The sequence below is a fragment of the Procambarus clarkii genome, chromosome 65 (assembly GCF_040958095.1).
Source record: "Procambarus clarkii isolate CNS0578487 chromosome 65, FALCON_Pclarkii_2.0, whole genome shotgun sequence".
In the NCBI taxonomy this organism is placed as follows: Eukaryota; Metazoa; Arthropoda; class Malacostraca; order Decapoda; family Cambaridae; genus Procambarus; species Procambarus clarkii.
Genome location: NC_091214.1, coordinates 23108722 through 23123993, shown reverse-complemented (window position 1 = coordinate 23123993; position 15272 = coordinate 23108722). Strand labels below are relative to the sequence as shown.

At 42.2% G+C, this 15272-nt stretch overlaps 1 protein-coding gene across 4 annotated transcripts in view; it reads right to left on the bottom strand.

Annotated features, from left to right (window-relative positions):
• Positions 1-2715: 2715 nt before the first annotated feature.
• Elk (Eag-like K[+] channel) overlaps positions 2716-15272 on the bottom strand; it is a 241581-nt gene continuing 229024 nt past the window's right edge. For 2 of the 4 annotated variants that reach the window (XM_069309597.1, XM_069309594.1), the window contains 4 exons: positions 14563-14792; positions 14106-14263; positions 10950-11169; positions 2716-5265 (listed from right to left, as the gene is read on the bottom strand). In XM_069309597.1, coding sequence (XP_069165698.1) covers positions 4105-5265; positions 10950-11169; positions 14106-14263; positions 14563-14792 — 1769 coding nt within the window. In that variant the 3' untranslated portion in view covers positions 2716-4104. The remainder of the gene's footprint in view (positions 5266-10949; positions 11170-14105; positions 14264-14562; positions 14793-15272) is intronic. The other 2 variants (XM_069309596.1, XM_069309595.1) reach the window with 2 other exon arrangements.

Sequence of the window (15272 nt, the reverse complement as noted above, 5' to 3'; positions counted from 1 at the left end):
TTAAGCTGGAATATGCTTTCTACCTGGCAGTCTCCACCCTATTCAAACCATAACAATCCTTGTCCTTGTGAATTCAATCCAATCCTTGACCCTTGTTAGTCATATAAGCCTGTTTGGGACTAGAGGCTAAAACCTGCCCCCCCCCCCCTCCCTTCGGAAGATGCTCAAGGAGCAGGGGATTGTAGCTCACCCTAACTAGGAATAGACCACCAGAAAGGTGCACACACTTGCCCATCACCAAGAGACTACGCACCTTCCTTCTCAATCCACCATTCTTGAACCCTCAGTCATATTGCCTGGTACTTACATTTATAACATTTGCTGTTATGGTTTTCTTCTCACCCCACTGCCCTTTGGGTCCCAGTTTTCTAGGTAAGTGCTGGCCATCTTGCACTTTGCTTTTATCCTGCAGGGGCCATATGCTTGTGTATGTGTTTTGTATTTTAGAATTTGTTTCACAATACTGTACCTGTATATTTATGCATCACTTCATGTATGAACTCTGGGTAAATGTTCGCCTGGATCTACATGTGCCTAGAGTTCTCGTCTATAGGTGTTCGCTAGTATTGCCCCTGCCTGGCCAGTGTTTTCTTTGAGGGGTTTGTTTAGCTATCTCCAAGAGACTGGCTTCCTGTTGGAAGGTGCCATACCCTTGGCTGTGCACTGATACGTGCATACCTGATCCACCAGGCTGTGACTCATACGTCAGGCTGCGAGCAGCCGCATCCAACAGCCTGGTTGACCAGTCCAGCAACAAGGAGGCCTGGTCAACAACCAGGCCGTGGGGTCGCTAAGCCCCGGAATCACCTCAAGGTAACCTCAAGGTAAGGTGCATGGGTCTTTGACTCTTTTGCAAAATCTTGTGGATAAGGGCAGCCTGATTTTCATTTAAGGATCACATAGTTTATTCACAGGCTCATTATGTGGCACACTGCTCACACCCTTTAAATCAACATTTACCCCTAAGCTGTTTCCAGTGTTTGTTATGTTCGGCAAGTGGTGTTCCTGCTTAGTCTACCCTTCGGGACTTGGCAAGTCCTTTGCAGTTGTAAGTTTATTATGGATCAGCCTCCAAATCTGCTCTCACAGGGTGAGAGTTTGAAAGATATGCTTCGATTTTGATATATTCTGATGGCCATTGTTTCTCCCTCTGTTATGTCGCCTGTTGGGTGAGGGTATATGTTCCACCATGAAGCCTGCAACACTTGTGGTCATTGGGTCTCTTCTTTTAGCCAAGTGTCCTTCTAGGTTCTAGGCTTATCAGTGGGCTGCCACTTTATGGGTTAGGTTTGTCCTTGTACAGTACATAGGTTGTAGCTCAGTGTCAACGTGGTTGTCCCAGGGTCGTCCCCCATTGTCTTTTCAGAACTCCATCTTGGATCAGTTGACATTTTCTACTTGCTCCAAATTTGTTCCTATGTCTTTTCCTCATGTTTGGCTGTTGTTGTTTGGTGAGCTCAGAGGCATTGCCCTTTGCTTCAAGTTCCGAAATGTCTGAGGTTTTCGAAGTCCGGGGTAATGATGCTTTAGGGGTGTGTGAGCCTGGTCTAGGAACTCACCACTTCCACTTCGGTGGCAGAGGTAGTTAAGGTGCTGCCTTCTGTTTCTTGAAGGGGGGTCAATTTTTTTTCTAGGTTGTTGAGCTGTTTCTTGATTAGCTGGCCATACACGTTTAACTCACGGGCACTTAATGGAGCACCAATTTGTTCCTTATTGTCCAAACTGCAGTGTCCCCTCTTACAGTTGTGCATATCCTGATTGAATGTCCTGACTTCCAGGATGTCCGTGTGTCTTGTTTCCCGACTGTCCCTCGATAGAATCCTTGGTGACTCGGATACTTTTGATATCTTTCGCCTTATGTGCTTTTGTTCTAGTATTAACATCCTTAGTGATATTTAGCTCCACTTGAATATTACACACATTTGATGGTGTTACATAGTCTTCCCGGCTTGGTGCCTTCTTTTGATAATCACTTACTTCCTGATCAGCTCAATTTGGCTCTGGATGCCAGTAGGCCATACAGCACTTGCATGAGTGATGTAGCTCAGTTGTGGGGGATAGCTATCTCAGCGAGTTTGCTTTAGGGATCCACAGAGGTCCTTCCAGAAAGAGCCACTTATTACATTCAACCCTTTTTTTTGTATAATTGAACTTTATTTGTAAATATTCTAAATAATGTATCTATATTTAAGTAAAGTTTTGTACTATAACTACTTCTTGGTTATCAAGACCAGCCTGTTCTACAAAAAAGGGTGAGTGAACCTTTTTATGCAGACACCACAACACTAATCCCTTGGGATGCCCCGATTACACAGATTTAATTGTACGTGAGTATACTGTACGCAAGTGGGCTACAGCACTGTATGCACGCATTTTAATCCCATGTCGTGTAATGTTATAACACATTTTCTGAATCGTTCTTAAAATATAACAAATAAGTACAGTACACATAATCATATGTACTGTCTTTTATTTTTACATATCACTGGCAGTAAACAGTAACATGTTTACTAAATAAACTCAGAATTTTTTTAACATGTATTTCATTCTTCAATGCACACAATTTCATGTAAGTGACAGTCGAACAAATGTCAGCTTTTTCTGTGTGCACCGCTCGTCTTACACAGGAAAGTCAAGTCCTCAGTCAAGACTAATCACAGTAACATCTTAGTGTGTAAAAATATTATGCAAAGCTAAAATGAAATAACGACGGAATGTGTGGTCTTCACTTCTTGATTTATTTATAACAAATTATTCAACATTATGCTATGAAATTTGTGTATCACACTTATTCAAACAGCTTAATATAATTTAGCTTTATAATTCTCCTATTCATTCTTTGTCTTAATTATTACAAGACACAAGATTACTAAATTTCTCAAGAATTATACTTTTTGTTTACAAATTAATACCTGAATGATTTAAGTTTCTCCAATACAGAGTCTTACACCATAAATATTAATGTTCCCATTAATAGTCAATACACATTTGCTTTTGTAACCAAATGTTGTACACAAAAATCACATGGCAATGCAATATTCCAACAGAGTTCCATAAAAGCCACAATGACAACCACAAATCACAAAAATAAAATACATACATTGGACTTCAATGTACTTCTGAGTTTCTGCAGCAGAAGCAATGCTGCTACTTAACAATCTGGTATATGTGGGATATATTCATTATAAATTTGTATATACATATTATAATATAGGAGATATTTATAAACATTAAACCTATTAGTAATAGAGGTAGATGACCTAAAGTTATGTAAAGAGAATATTAATTTTTAAGTTAAAATATGGCACGTAGTAACATCTGCTCAAATTGTGTTTGCTTTTTACATTAAAATATATATTTTTTTTTTGGACAATATATATACATATACAGTATATATAATATGGTAGTACATAATATATATTGTATATATATACATAGTACACACATGGCTGCATTTACCCATTTTGAATGTTAAATAAAGATGTACAGCATTATTTATGCTAATATATTTTAATTGGCATTTTTTTATTAGTGTGAATTGTAATAGCATAATTAGTTAACCATGATTCCAGAAACAATGAAAATGAGAGGAATCATACAATTAACTAGTATTACACTATAATGCAGTGCGCTTGCCGAGGCTGTGTTTGTGAACACAATTAAGAGGCTGCACCAACAGTTTATATTCAAAATGGGATTCAATCATTTTAATTTTTATTCCATAAAATGAAGAGAGATTCTGAAGTGTGCAGTGTTATGCTCAAGATATTTGGGATAATATTTTGATCATGGCTGGTATCAAGGCAATATATGTGTTGCCCATGCACGATGCTAGAAAACATTTAGGCAATGTAGTTCTTCTTTAATGAAGAGACACTGATTAGGATAGTGGCATTACATTGAATTTAATGAACAGTGAGATCATGCTGAAACTATATAGCTAAATTTAGATGAAATGGTTTCAAGTATTCTTTGACAAGCAGCGTACCATCATTACTGTAAGGTTCTCTCGAAAAATCCAAGATGCAAACAGCCTACACGAGATCTCCCATTTTCGTTTGTACTGGCGACTCAGTTAATCATAAGCATGTCACATATCCATAGCTAGAAGTCTGTAACAATTGTGGGTGTCTGAACAGTATTTTGCAATTCTTCTGTTGTATTTGGAAGCATGCCTGAAGATTCAGGCAGCCCTGATGTATGTGGTTCTGTATCTCTGCCGAGCTGTGATAAGTGTGTGTTTGCCAATAAGGAAGTGCTTGCAAGATTTGGTAGGTATTTGAAGGAGGCTACAGGCATGGAGGTACTGCGTGTCATGGTATGGTTAACTTCTGATAAGCATAAGAGATCAGTTGGACAGTCTGAAGAACACCCATAATGTACTAAAGTTTTAGTGGGATCTGTATCATTATTCTCTATCTGACATTGTAATAAGTATGGAGAGTTATTACTATGTTGGTTAAGCTGTTGGGGGTGATTATTGAAGTTTATAGAAAGAATATCTTTCAGGCTACCAGTACTTCGTGAAGTTGACATGACTGTTCTACTTAAATGCGAGACTGGATTCCAGTTTTGTAGGTTTGTTAGTTGGTAGGTTTCTATGGATGGGCCTAAAGGTTTGTTGTTATTGTTATTTCTGCTATCTCCTACAAGATTTGTAGGAGCTTGTATTGTAATGGAGGGGTTTTGAGTTTGTACAGTTTGTGGCTCTAATGCTTGTTTAGTTCTAGAGTAAGGATCATCTTGGTCAGGTGTAGAGGTCTCCGAACAGCTATTGCTGCTGTTATCATGAATAACAATACATGTATGGACTTCACTAGTTTGTGATGAAGTAGAAGGTGGAATGACATGGACACTATTGGAAGGTGTATCTGGGGAAGAACTAACAACTTCTTGAATGCCCAAGAGTTGAAGAACTCTAGAACGATGAGCTAAAACAAATGCTTCAAGAACGGCAACAGGAACATCTATGGGAAGGTCAGTTTGGGTCGAGACATTCCGACTGCGGTGCCGTGGTAATGAGGAGGATATGCGTGCATCATGACAAGTAGCAAATACGCTTGGTGAAGATCTGCAGAGCGGTGTCAATCTATTTTCTTGCATGTAATTGCTCGAAACCCCGCTATTGACGTTCAATCCTCCTACTCGTCCACCTTCGTTGCTTGCAACAGTAAAACAGCTGCCTGCTTCATCGCCTCCACCTTCATTATCAACGCCACCAATATTGTGACTAATTGATTGAAGTAGCTGCAGTGCTGAGCGAACCTGTTGATGACAGAAATAATAAGGCACAGCCAAGTGTTTGTAAAACTGAGCACTGGAAGGTTTCATAGTTTCACAAGGTAAGATTCGTGAAGGAATTTATCATTTTTACACTATGGTGAAGTCAGTAATGCAGTTATCATTGCCTCCTAATTGGATGCTTACATAACTGTACACAATGTAGATTTGATAGAGCCCAATAGACTCCAGAATCTGTACAACAGTTGAGAGGCAGAACCAGAGAACGAAAGCTCGACCCCTGCAAGCACAACTGAGTGAGTACACCTAGCTGTAATTGAAAAACTGTGTGGAGTTAATTTCAATTGCCTCCCCTTCTAGCTCATTCCACTTGTTTACTAATCTCATGCTGAAGAAGCGTATCCCAACATCTCGGCAAGTCATAGTACAAGGAATAACGAGGTGATCTGTACTCTGAACCATTAGGCTCTCAGCCCCTCCTGCTAATCATCATAACAGACGAATTTGAATCTTGCCAAAACCCTAGATTTTTTATTCATAAGTTTGACTAGTTGGAGTCAAGGACAATTGTCACTGACAGTTTTCCATATTTACAGTTTCATATTTCCTTACAGTAGAGTATATAAAATTACACTGTGGTTTTGTAAAAATTTTGGTGTAAATGGTGGTACTGTGATACCTTGGTTTACGAATGCCCGTTTACGAACTTTTCGTGTTACGAGCCCAATTTGTTCAGAAAATTTGAATCGGGATACAAACTTTACCTCGGGATACGAGTTTGTTGATAGGCGTACAGCTGACCTACCGCGTGGTGGCACAGCGATCACGCCTCAGTTTACCAGTGCCTCGCGCCCAGTGACTATTCCGCACGAATTCTTCGCAAGGATTTACTGTTTCTTTTCGGATTCTTTTGCTATTTGAGCATAAAAATTGTTATTATATATCTTGCCATGGGTCCCAAGAAAGCCAGTGGTAAGGTTCAAGGGAAGAAATCACATGTGAGAATGATCATAGAGGAAAAACAAGAGATCATTCATAAACATGAAAATGGTATACGTGTTGTTGAACTAGCTAGGCAATATAACAGATCTCTAAGGGAGGGGGAGGAGGAGGCAGTAGAGGATGTCCCTTCCTCATTAAGAAAATGTGTGCAGTATGGGAAGAACTGCAAAGTTTTGCTGAAAAGAATCACCCAGATAAAGCTTTAGCAGGCCGTTGCATTGATCTTATTAATGACAATGTGATGTCTCACTACAGACAAGTGTTACAAAGAAGGGAAAAACAATATTTAAGAAAAACAATGAGAAAATCATGCAGTGAGCCAGAAGCAGGTCCTAGTGGTATGCAGGCAAAACATGCCAGAGTGAGTACTCCAGAGAAGTCATCACTGCCTGATGTTATAATGGAAGGGGATTCCCCTTCCAAACAGTAACACCTCTCCTCCTCCCCCTTCCTCACCATCTTCCATACGCCAACAGGAGTCATCAGGAAGAGTAAGTAATAACTTGAACATACTTTTGTAGTGAAAATTTGGGTGAATTAGGTATAAAATTGACTTTGAAGTGAAGTTTTTGGGGAGTCAGGAAGGGATTAATTCATTTCCCTTATTTCTTATGAGGAAATTCGCTTCGGTTTACGAATTTTCAGGTTACGAACCATCTCCAGGAACGGATTAAATTCTTAAACCGAGGTACCCCTGTACATTCTCTCAAAACCACTAATGCTCATATCAAAGCAATCAAGGTATACTTTGAAAACTTGTAAGTTACAAGATATACAGTCAACCTTAAAAGAATTTGAACTAATGATTAAGGATAAATTAGGAGTAAATATTTTGTTTCGAATCTGTCTTGTAATGTGTTCAACTGTTTTACTGCAGTTTCTTGTGCATCAAGAGACATTCCCATGTCTAACTTTTTTACTTTTTATTGTCTTCATTGTCTGAAGATGGCCAACGTCTTTTTGCTATACTGTAAATGATATTGAAGGTTTTACAAGAAGAACTGATATATGTTTTGTTTATTTTGTCTACACACTTAGTAATTACATCTGCATGATTTTTTGCTTGTTTCACACACATCTTCTGTACAACACTTGACAACAAGTGTTCTTTCATTTTTCTTCCAAAAGATGCTTGTTGGGTGTTTTTTTCTTTCCCGATGCTTCAGCACTACAACTTCTGCATTCTATCCATACTTAATTCCTTAATCAGTAAGGAAATCCAAGTTTACACTATAATTACAACCCAGTTTCTTGTTGTAAAGAAATCATATGTTCTGTGGGGAGCCCCTGGAGCTATCGGACTAATGTGTGATATATTAGACCGAGGCATTAGTCTGTGGAGTTCGACCTACTGGGGACCACGAGCAAGAACCTGGCCACCCCCCTCATTGAGGTTGCAAGGAGCAATGGCCCTGGAAAACTCCCCCGTGGTTGGGGGTTTTCCTTATGTTTCCATAAGTTATGTCAGAGAGTCAGAGAGTCCCAAACAAGACCCAGCAAGGTCCGAACCTGGGAAGAAACCAGATGGGATTTCCTCCAGTTCACCAGGAATCCGGACCCAGCGAGCTGGGAAATGACCACACTCCTGGGGAGCAGACAAGCGGACTGGCTGGGAGTCCACACCAGCCAGTCATCGAGGTAGGCCAGGACCCGAACCCCTAGCAGATGCAGACAGGTCACCACGACCCGGGTAAGACTCGTGAACACACGAGGTGCCAGATTAAAGCCAAAAAGAAGGCATCGAAGGCGGTAAACCTGACACCCCACCACGAAACCTAGCCAGTCCCTGAACCCCTGATGAATATGTAAGTGCCAATACGCGTCCTTGAGGTCCAAGGACACCATCCAAGCACCTGGCTCTAAAAGAAGCCGGACCTGAGACAGAGTGGTCATCTGAAAGGAGGAGCAAGGAATCCAGGGGTTCAGACAGGATAAGTCTAGAATGAACCGCAGACCCACAGAGTCCCGTTTCGACCACGCCCAAGCACACTCACTCTGATATGACCTGACGAAGCACAGGTAAAGAAGCCTGCCCCGTCAGCCCCGAAGGAGGATGAACCGCCCAACGCCATCACAGGCCGGAAGACACGACCGAAAATGCCCAGAAACCGTAGGACCAAGTGCGAGCATACGGAGTGAGCCTCTCCCCCTTGTTGCCCCCATCAATGGAGTAAACCGCGAAAGGGCCAACAAACAGAGCAATCATCGCGCTGACTAGACGACGCCGGCTCCGAAGGCAACGTCCTACCTTGAGGCTACCTTGAGGTGCTTCCGGGGCTTAGTGTCCCCGCGGCCCGGTCGTCGACCAGGCCTCCTGGTTGCTGGACTGATCCACCAGGCTGTTAGACGCGGCTGCTCGCAGCCTGACGTATGAGTTACAGCCTGGTTGATCAGGTATCCTTTGGAGGTGCTTTGGAGGTGCTTGGAGGTGCTTACGTCGCCTCAGAAGCTGGCACCAATGGCCCACCGGAACCCTGAGCCCTGGCACGGCAATTCCGAGAAGGCCTAGAACGGCCACCCTGGAGAACCAACAAGTCCAACATAGGACAACTAGACGAAGCTGCCTGCAGAAACTGTGTGACAGCAGACTGCAAATGGCAACAGACAAAAGACGATGAAAACCTAAGAGTCAGGGCCGAAGTGGATTCCAAAGAGCGCGACCACAGCCTGACAGCACACGAGGCAAGAAGCAAAAAACAGAGACACTGCTTCCTTCGGGATAAGTGCAAACAGCTGCAAGAGTGTGGCCAATGCCTGAGCCGCCAAGAACAGCACACCAGACAAAGGCCCGGCACTCAACACCGCCACATCCTCCAAGCCAGGCAAAGACAGCTCAAGATGGGAAAAAAATGCAAGACCGAAGCCTTGCCCATGGGTGTGAAAGTCCTCAGCAACGAAGGACGCTGAAAGGGTAGTAACTTCCACGTGCAGCTGCACAAGGCCAACGTCCCGAGAAAGCACAGGGGCAAACAAGCACCCATTAAGGCACTCAAACTTGCTCCCCACCCCCCGGTAAACCTGTAGAACAGTAGAAGTTTCTCGCCACTCAAGCGTGCAGGTCTGACAGAACCCATGCCATGCCCCCAACGAAAAGAATGGGCAGTCTGCCAGCCAGGAAGACTCCAGATCCTCCAAACACACCCAATACGGGAAAGAAGAACCGAACTCATATAAGGATGGATCTATCACAGAGGCAGAATCCGGGTCTTGCAGCAAGAGCCTCCCGAACCTCCCCATGGGAGATACAAAAGGTAAAGAACCTCCAGAAGTACAGGGCCGAGGAACCCAATGGAGCCCGGAACCAAACCCGAGGAGGGGCTGACCCCAAATCATACTCGCCCTTTTCCCTGTACAAGAAAACCCCTCTCCCCCCTGCAACAACAAGCCCTGCGAAGAGAACACCAACACCCAATCGGGGTCCAAGGGGGCCCAAGACCCCCAGGTCGACTTCTCCCTATCCCCGGGATCCCCCAAGTCAAGACCCAGGGCAGAGCAGTCCTCCATTCCCTCTATCCCTGAAGAAAAGGCAGAGTCCAGGGGCAAGGATGAAAAGGGGTCCTGCTGGTGGGATCCAGAAGCCCCGGCAGGAGAAACCGGCTTGAATGCCTCCCTCCCCAACCCGAACGGGGCAGTCCCCAAAGCTGCCAGTCTCATTACCAACTAAACCCTGCTCCGACTCCGAAACCCTCAGACGTTTGGGAGCCGGAAGCAGGGGATGGGAGGTGAAGGGTGAACAACAGGGAAAAGACCAGGGAGTGCGGACTGAACCAAAGTGGAAGCAACTAACGCCCCCAGGTCCGGGTCTCTATAACCAAAGCAGGGCAGCTGTGGGGCATCCGGGTGGGAACCAACCTAGCTTGTTGCAGCAACCTAAACCTAGCATACAATGTGGGTGCTGCCTGTACTCCTAACAATAATGTCATCAGAATAGTACTGGAGAAAAAGCAGAAAACACGACTTGCAAGACTCTGGGTCAAAGGTGTCGTTGACCCAACAGACAGCATGAGTGAGGCAAAAGAGGTGACTGTCGTCCTGAGACGAGGGCACACAGCAACCTTCGAACCCGCATGAGGTAGACTGGAACTTGGAAGATGCATCCATAGGTCCACTGAGCCCTGACAGGGTTTTCCAGGGCCTTTAGGCTAATTGCTACCGGAAGCCGGGGCAAGGTGTTGCTAACCGGTTAAGACCCAAGGCTAATAAAGGGGAGATCATAACACTGAAACCCCTGTGACGTGTACAATCATGAGGGCCTAGCAGAGGGCCACCAAAATATTATAAGTAGAACTATAACCACACCAGGCAAGAGAAAAAAAAAGTACAATGTCCCCAGAGGAAACGGGAACCAGCCTCCGAGTAGGTAGGCAGGCTGCACAACACCTTGACGCCCCAACCAGCACGATACCACTCCCTACCCATGGCCAAACAAGGGCCATGTTTTATATTTCAATCCATAGCTTTGAACGTAATATATTAATATACAAAAACAGACAATTAATGACTGGGATAATCATATTTTGTACTTATGCTTGGTCTATGACAGTGGAGGATGTATGGACTAAAATGTTAACTCTGATTAAGACTGGGATGCTAAATATCCTGATAGTGTGTATAATTTATTACTGATCTAATAAACAGGTCATTTTATTGTTGTGACATCTATGATTTAATCCTATCAGAATAAGAACTACTTGCTTCTCACTAACCTCTTGAGTTAAGCCACTAACATCCGAGTGAAGTGTGTTAACTTGTGTGTCAAGCTTTTCCAGCTGAACCTTTGCCTGATCATCACATCTGAGTTCATCATTGGAGCGATGGTGAAGGCGAGTTGGGGAGAGGGTCTTCAGGGCGCCCCTTACTGGAGTCCCACCACTCCGCTCACGACTTCTGTGACCCCAACGAGGGCTCCCAATTTCTTCATCATTTCTATTGGTAAAATATGTTGTATTAAAGTGCATGGTAATAAATCTCACAAAATCTTAGTGAATTTAAACTACTGTACAAAAGAAAGTGGTAGATGCTTATGTACACAAAACATTGGGTAATGATGAGTACACAATGTCAATTATTAAATTTGTTTAAGGTTTTGAAAATTGACTGCATTGGTTGAAACTGATAAGTGTTCAATAGTTTATGATTACTAAAACTGCACAAACCACCAATTGAGTCAGGCTTTGTTTTTTAAATCAAAATTCATCTTGCATAAATATTGCAATCAAATTTATCTCTGATAATTTTGTGTATAAACAAGCAGATGTTGTCACCATGAGTTTCCTCCAAGGTGTCTTACTTGTGACATAAGGATACCATTGAGGGAAAAGTCCTTAGTTGGCCTGGATTTTAAACCAATTGCCTGATGCATGTATGTTGACATCATGCAGGTACCCGAGTACAGGGAACACTTGCTATTACTCAAGGACATCTTTGTGTAAAACTGTTTTTTTTAGTTATGTGATGGGGAATGAAGACGAACTGTTTTTCTTGGATGTGAATGGAAAGGAATGGTGGCTTCTACACTTGGTCTAAACATTTTGTGTATAATTATGTTTGTTGCCAAGTCAACGCTAAAAGGCTTTTGGCAAGTATTAGTGCACTGGTGAATAGAGGATTTTGGAGGATTATGAACAAATTACAAGGTTTGTAACTGAAAGTACTGTATTGGGAAAATGATAAATACTTATCTAGATGCACAATTAAACCACAAGAGCATGATGTATCTACAAGAAAATATTGGTGCCTATGATGGGGTCAAACCCACATCCCGTGCGTGTGCCAACATAGTCCATGGATGCAGGTTCGATTCCATCATATGACCTTAATATTTTCTTATCAAGATAAATATTACAGTGTTGGACTCCGGATGAAATGTTACTGCGATTGTATAGCATTTATTAATGAATTACATAAGGTAGTGAGTACAGTACTGGGCATTGTCAAGAAAATTAACAAGTACTGTTGTGCAATAAATGAGGAATTCATTACATCATGTGCTGCAGCCTTCGGAGCTTGTTTTTTTTTAAGTATTTACTTTCTTCATGACATGATTTGGGAGTAATATTTTGATGCTTATTTTTATGTTGGATCGATGGATGTAATTATTGAATGACAATGAGTATTGCTTAAAATTTATACACGAGATGTAATTCAAGTGCGCACACATTGCATAGTGCCCAAACACTCATGCTTATGTAATAAAGCTGCTCTTAAGCAATAAGCTCATAAAAAAATTATGCATAAACATACGAGTAAAGCGAATGATGGCATATACCATTACTAGGATTGGTTAACACACAACTAAGATGCACAGTAGCAATAACTTGTCCTTTTAAGCACAACTGAAATATTGACAAGAATGCTTTTTTCTTTTTTTTAAGAAGCTGCTATTGTAATGTCTCAAGCGTTATCAGCCAGCACTGTATTTCATTGGAAAAATTTGGGTTCTAGTAGAACTACTGAGATTTGCAAGATGCAGTGCCTCACGCTGTACCAGTGGTTAATGCAGGTATACCCAAAGAAGCATTCTGTATCATTAATCACACCTATGTGCATTTCATGAATATTTACAATTAAATAATATAATACCCTGTAACTAAAAAAATGTTGTGCCACTGAATATTGTATCTGGAAAGTGTGTAGGAAGCAACAGAATTAATTTTTTTTTAATTATATGAACAATGCGTTTCTGAACAAATCATTCGGCCACTTCCTAAGAAAAGATTTGCTATGTCTTTAGGGTAGGATTATGCAGTCAGGTAAAAAGACATTATGTATTTTCTGCAGGGACATTTTAAACTGTCCCTGCAGGTTTATAATGTGCTAGGGAGTTACTGAAGAATAAATGAGTCCAGCCTAGAATAGCTCATAATATTTTATTTTGAAAATGTAAAGCCATAGAGAACCCTTCTTTACCATCACAGTTTATTGCCAAGGGTAATAAACTACCCTGATAAACTACCAGTTATCCTATTTGGAGCCCCCATTGACTGCCACCAGGTGGCTGAGCCACACACAACAATACTTTCTAAAGCTAAGAACCATAAAGGTGGGTTCAGGAGCAGCCACATGATACACTCAAGAGAGCTACTTAATTCTCACTTTCAAAGCCTGAGTTCTGAGTTGCCCACTGAAGTAATTTTTTAAAATGGAAGATATTACAGAGCAAGTAGTTCAGTTGGGTAACAGCTGAAAGGTCCCAGGTTCAATTCCCAAGGCAGGACAGAAACAGTTGGGTACTGTTTCCTTTCACCTGATTCACTGTTCACTTAGTAAACAGATACCAGGGAGTTGGGAAACTTTTGTTTGCATCCTGAGAAAGTTCAGTCATTGGCTTAGGGGAACCTCTATAAGCCTAATAGGTTTCCTGTCCCCCCAAACTATTGGAATTCAAAAGGGCAAATGGGCATATACCGCAGAGATGCTGATGATGGGTAGCAGGCAAAAGACAACTCACAAACAAGGGCAGAACCAAACACCAAAAACAACTCCATAGCTTCTTCTGAAGTGTTTTATACATGTGATCTGTGCATGATCCCCTCATGAAGTATTTTTATATGTATATAAGTGTGCATGACCCTGACCTGAGACACAGTGAATCTCACCTTACAAAGCAGCCAAATGGCTGCAGATAGCTCAAAAAGAAATGATAAATGAAAGTTAAACTTAGTAACTTGTCGATAGTCTATTAAGAAAGGAATTTTTCTTATGAAACCTGAAGGCGAAGTGTAAAGGGTTGATAAGAGTATGGTGATTTACAAAAGCAAAACATTTTTTAACAAAATAATATTTAGGTGTAGTGTAAATGATTCGTGTATACAGTAATTTGGTGCAGCACACTGGCGCCAAGCCCGACAACATCGACTGACCGTGGGAAGGTGAACCTTGTGGTGGTGCGGGTGTGTAGAGGAGACCTGGGCGACGTTGACACGGGAGACTTGTCCTCATCCTCGCTCCCTCGTTCCTCGTCATCCTCGCTGATTGATGGTAACAGGTTTTTCCCAGAGCCAATATCCATGTCTTGCTGCTGTACAAAGGATAGTTATAGGCAAAGTGTTCTGTAAATTAAAATTTACAATTAAACCACTGAACCATCTTTATGCAACACACTTCTTGAATATCTTGTACAAACTCTGCTCTGCATACAAAATGAATACAGTACAAAGATGCCTTCTCCTTAACTCTAGTTGCATGTAACCCCCCCTCAAGTTTTAAATTGTTTATTTTACCTCCTTTACTCATTTAAGTACTATTTCCTACATAAAGTATATGCATATAATATCCTCTTCTACTTTAAGTGCATCTCGCCCAGCTGTCCAACCTCACCTCGTTGTCATAGCCCTCCCTCAGGTTGTATGTCAAGTCGTGTTTGATGTCATTAGCGAACTCCTGTTGGTACTCGAGGTATAGTTTGAGGACATCCAGTAAACCAGGAATGTAGATTGACTTCAAATCACAATAAGTGAGTGCTTTTACATCACCAGAAGACTTGACCACGGTGTCGGCGCCATTACGAAGGTGCATGTCTACATCAGTACCCACCAGGTCACCCTTTCCTAGGAGAGGAAAGTACAGGAGGCTCATGCCATAACTATATGGTAGAATACTGTTGTATTAGTTTAAGACTTATTTCAATGAGCATTTATTAAGCCTGTCAAAGTACATCCCCACACACAAGTGCACACAGGAGGTGGGGACAGGCAGGCTGGTGGCCATATAGGCTGGCTCATTGCTAATCGATCAGTTAGCCAATCAGTCGAACATGCAGTTAGCTAAAAGAATAAATCATAAAAGCTGCTAACCTTTAACCTATGGATGCAATCCGGCACCCAGTCATTGAGAGAGCTAACCAATGCACCCAGCCTGTTTACTATTTAGGTACCCAGCATACCAACCAATAAATATCCAGCCTGCCATCAATGTGCCCAGCCTGTCATCTGTGCCCAGCCTGCTGGCATCTATGTACCCAGCCTGCCAGCCAACTAAGTTGCCAGTCTGCCACCCAGCCTGCTAGCCACTAGCAACCCAGAATACCA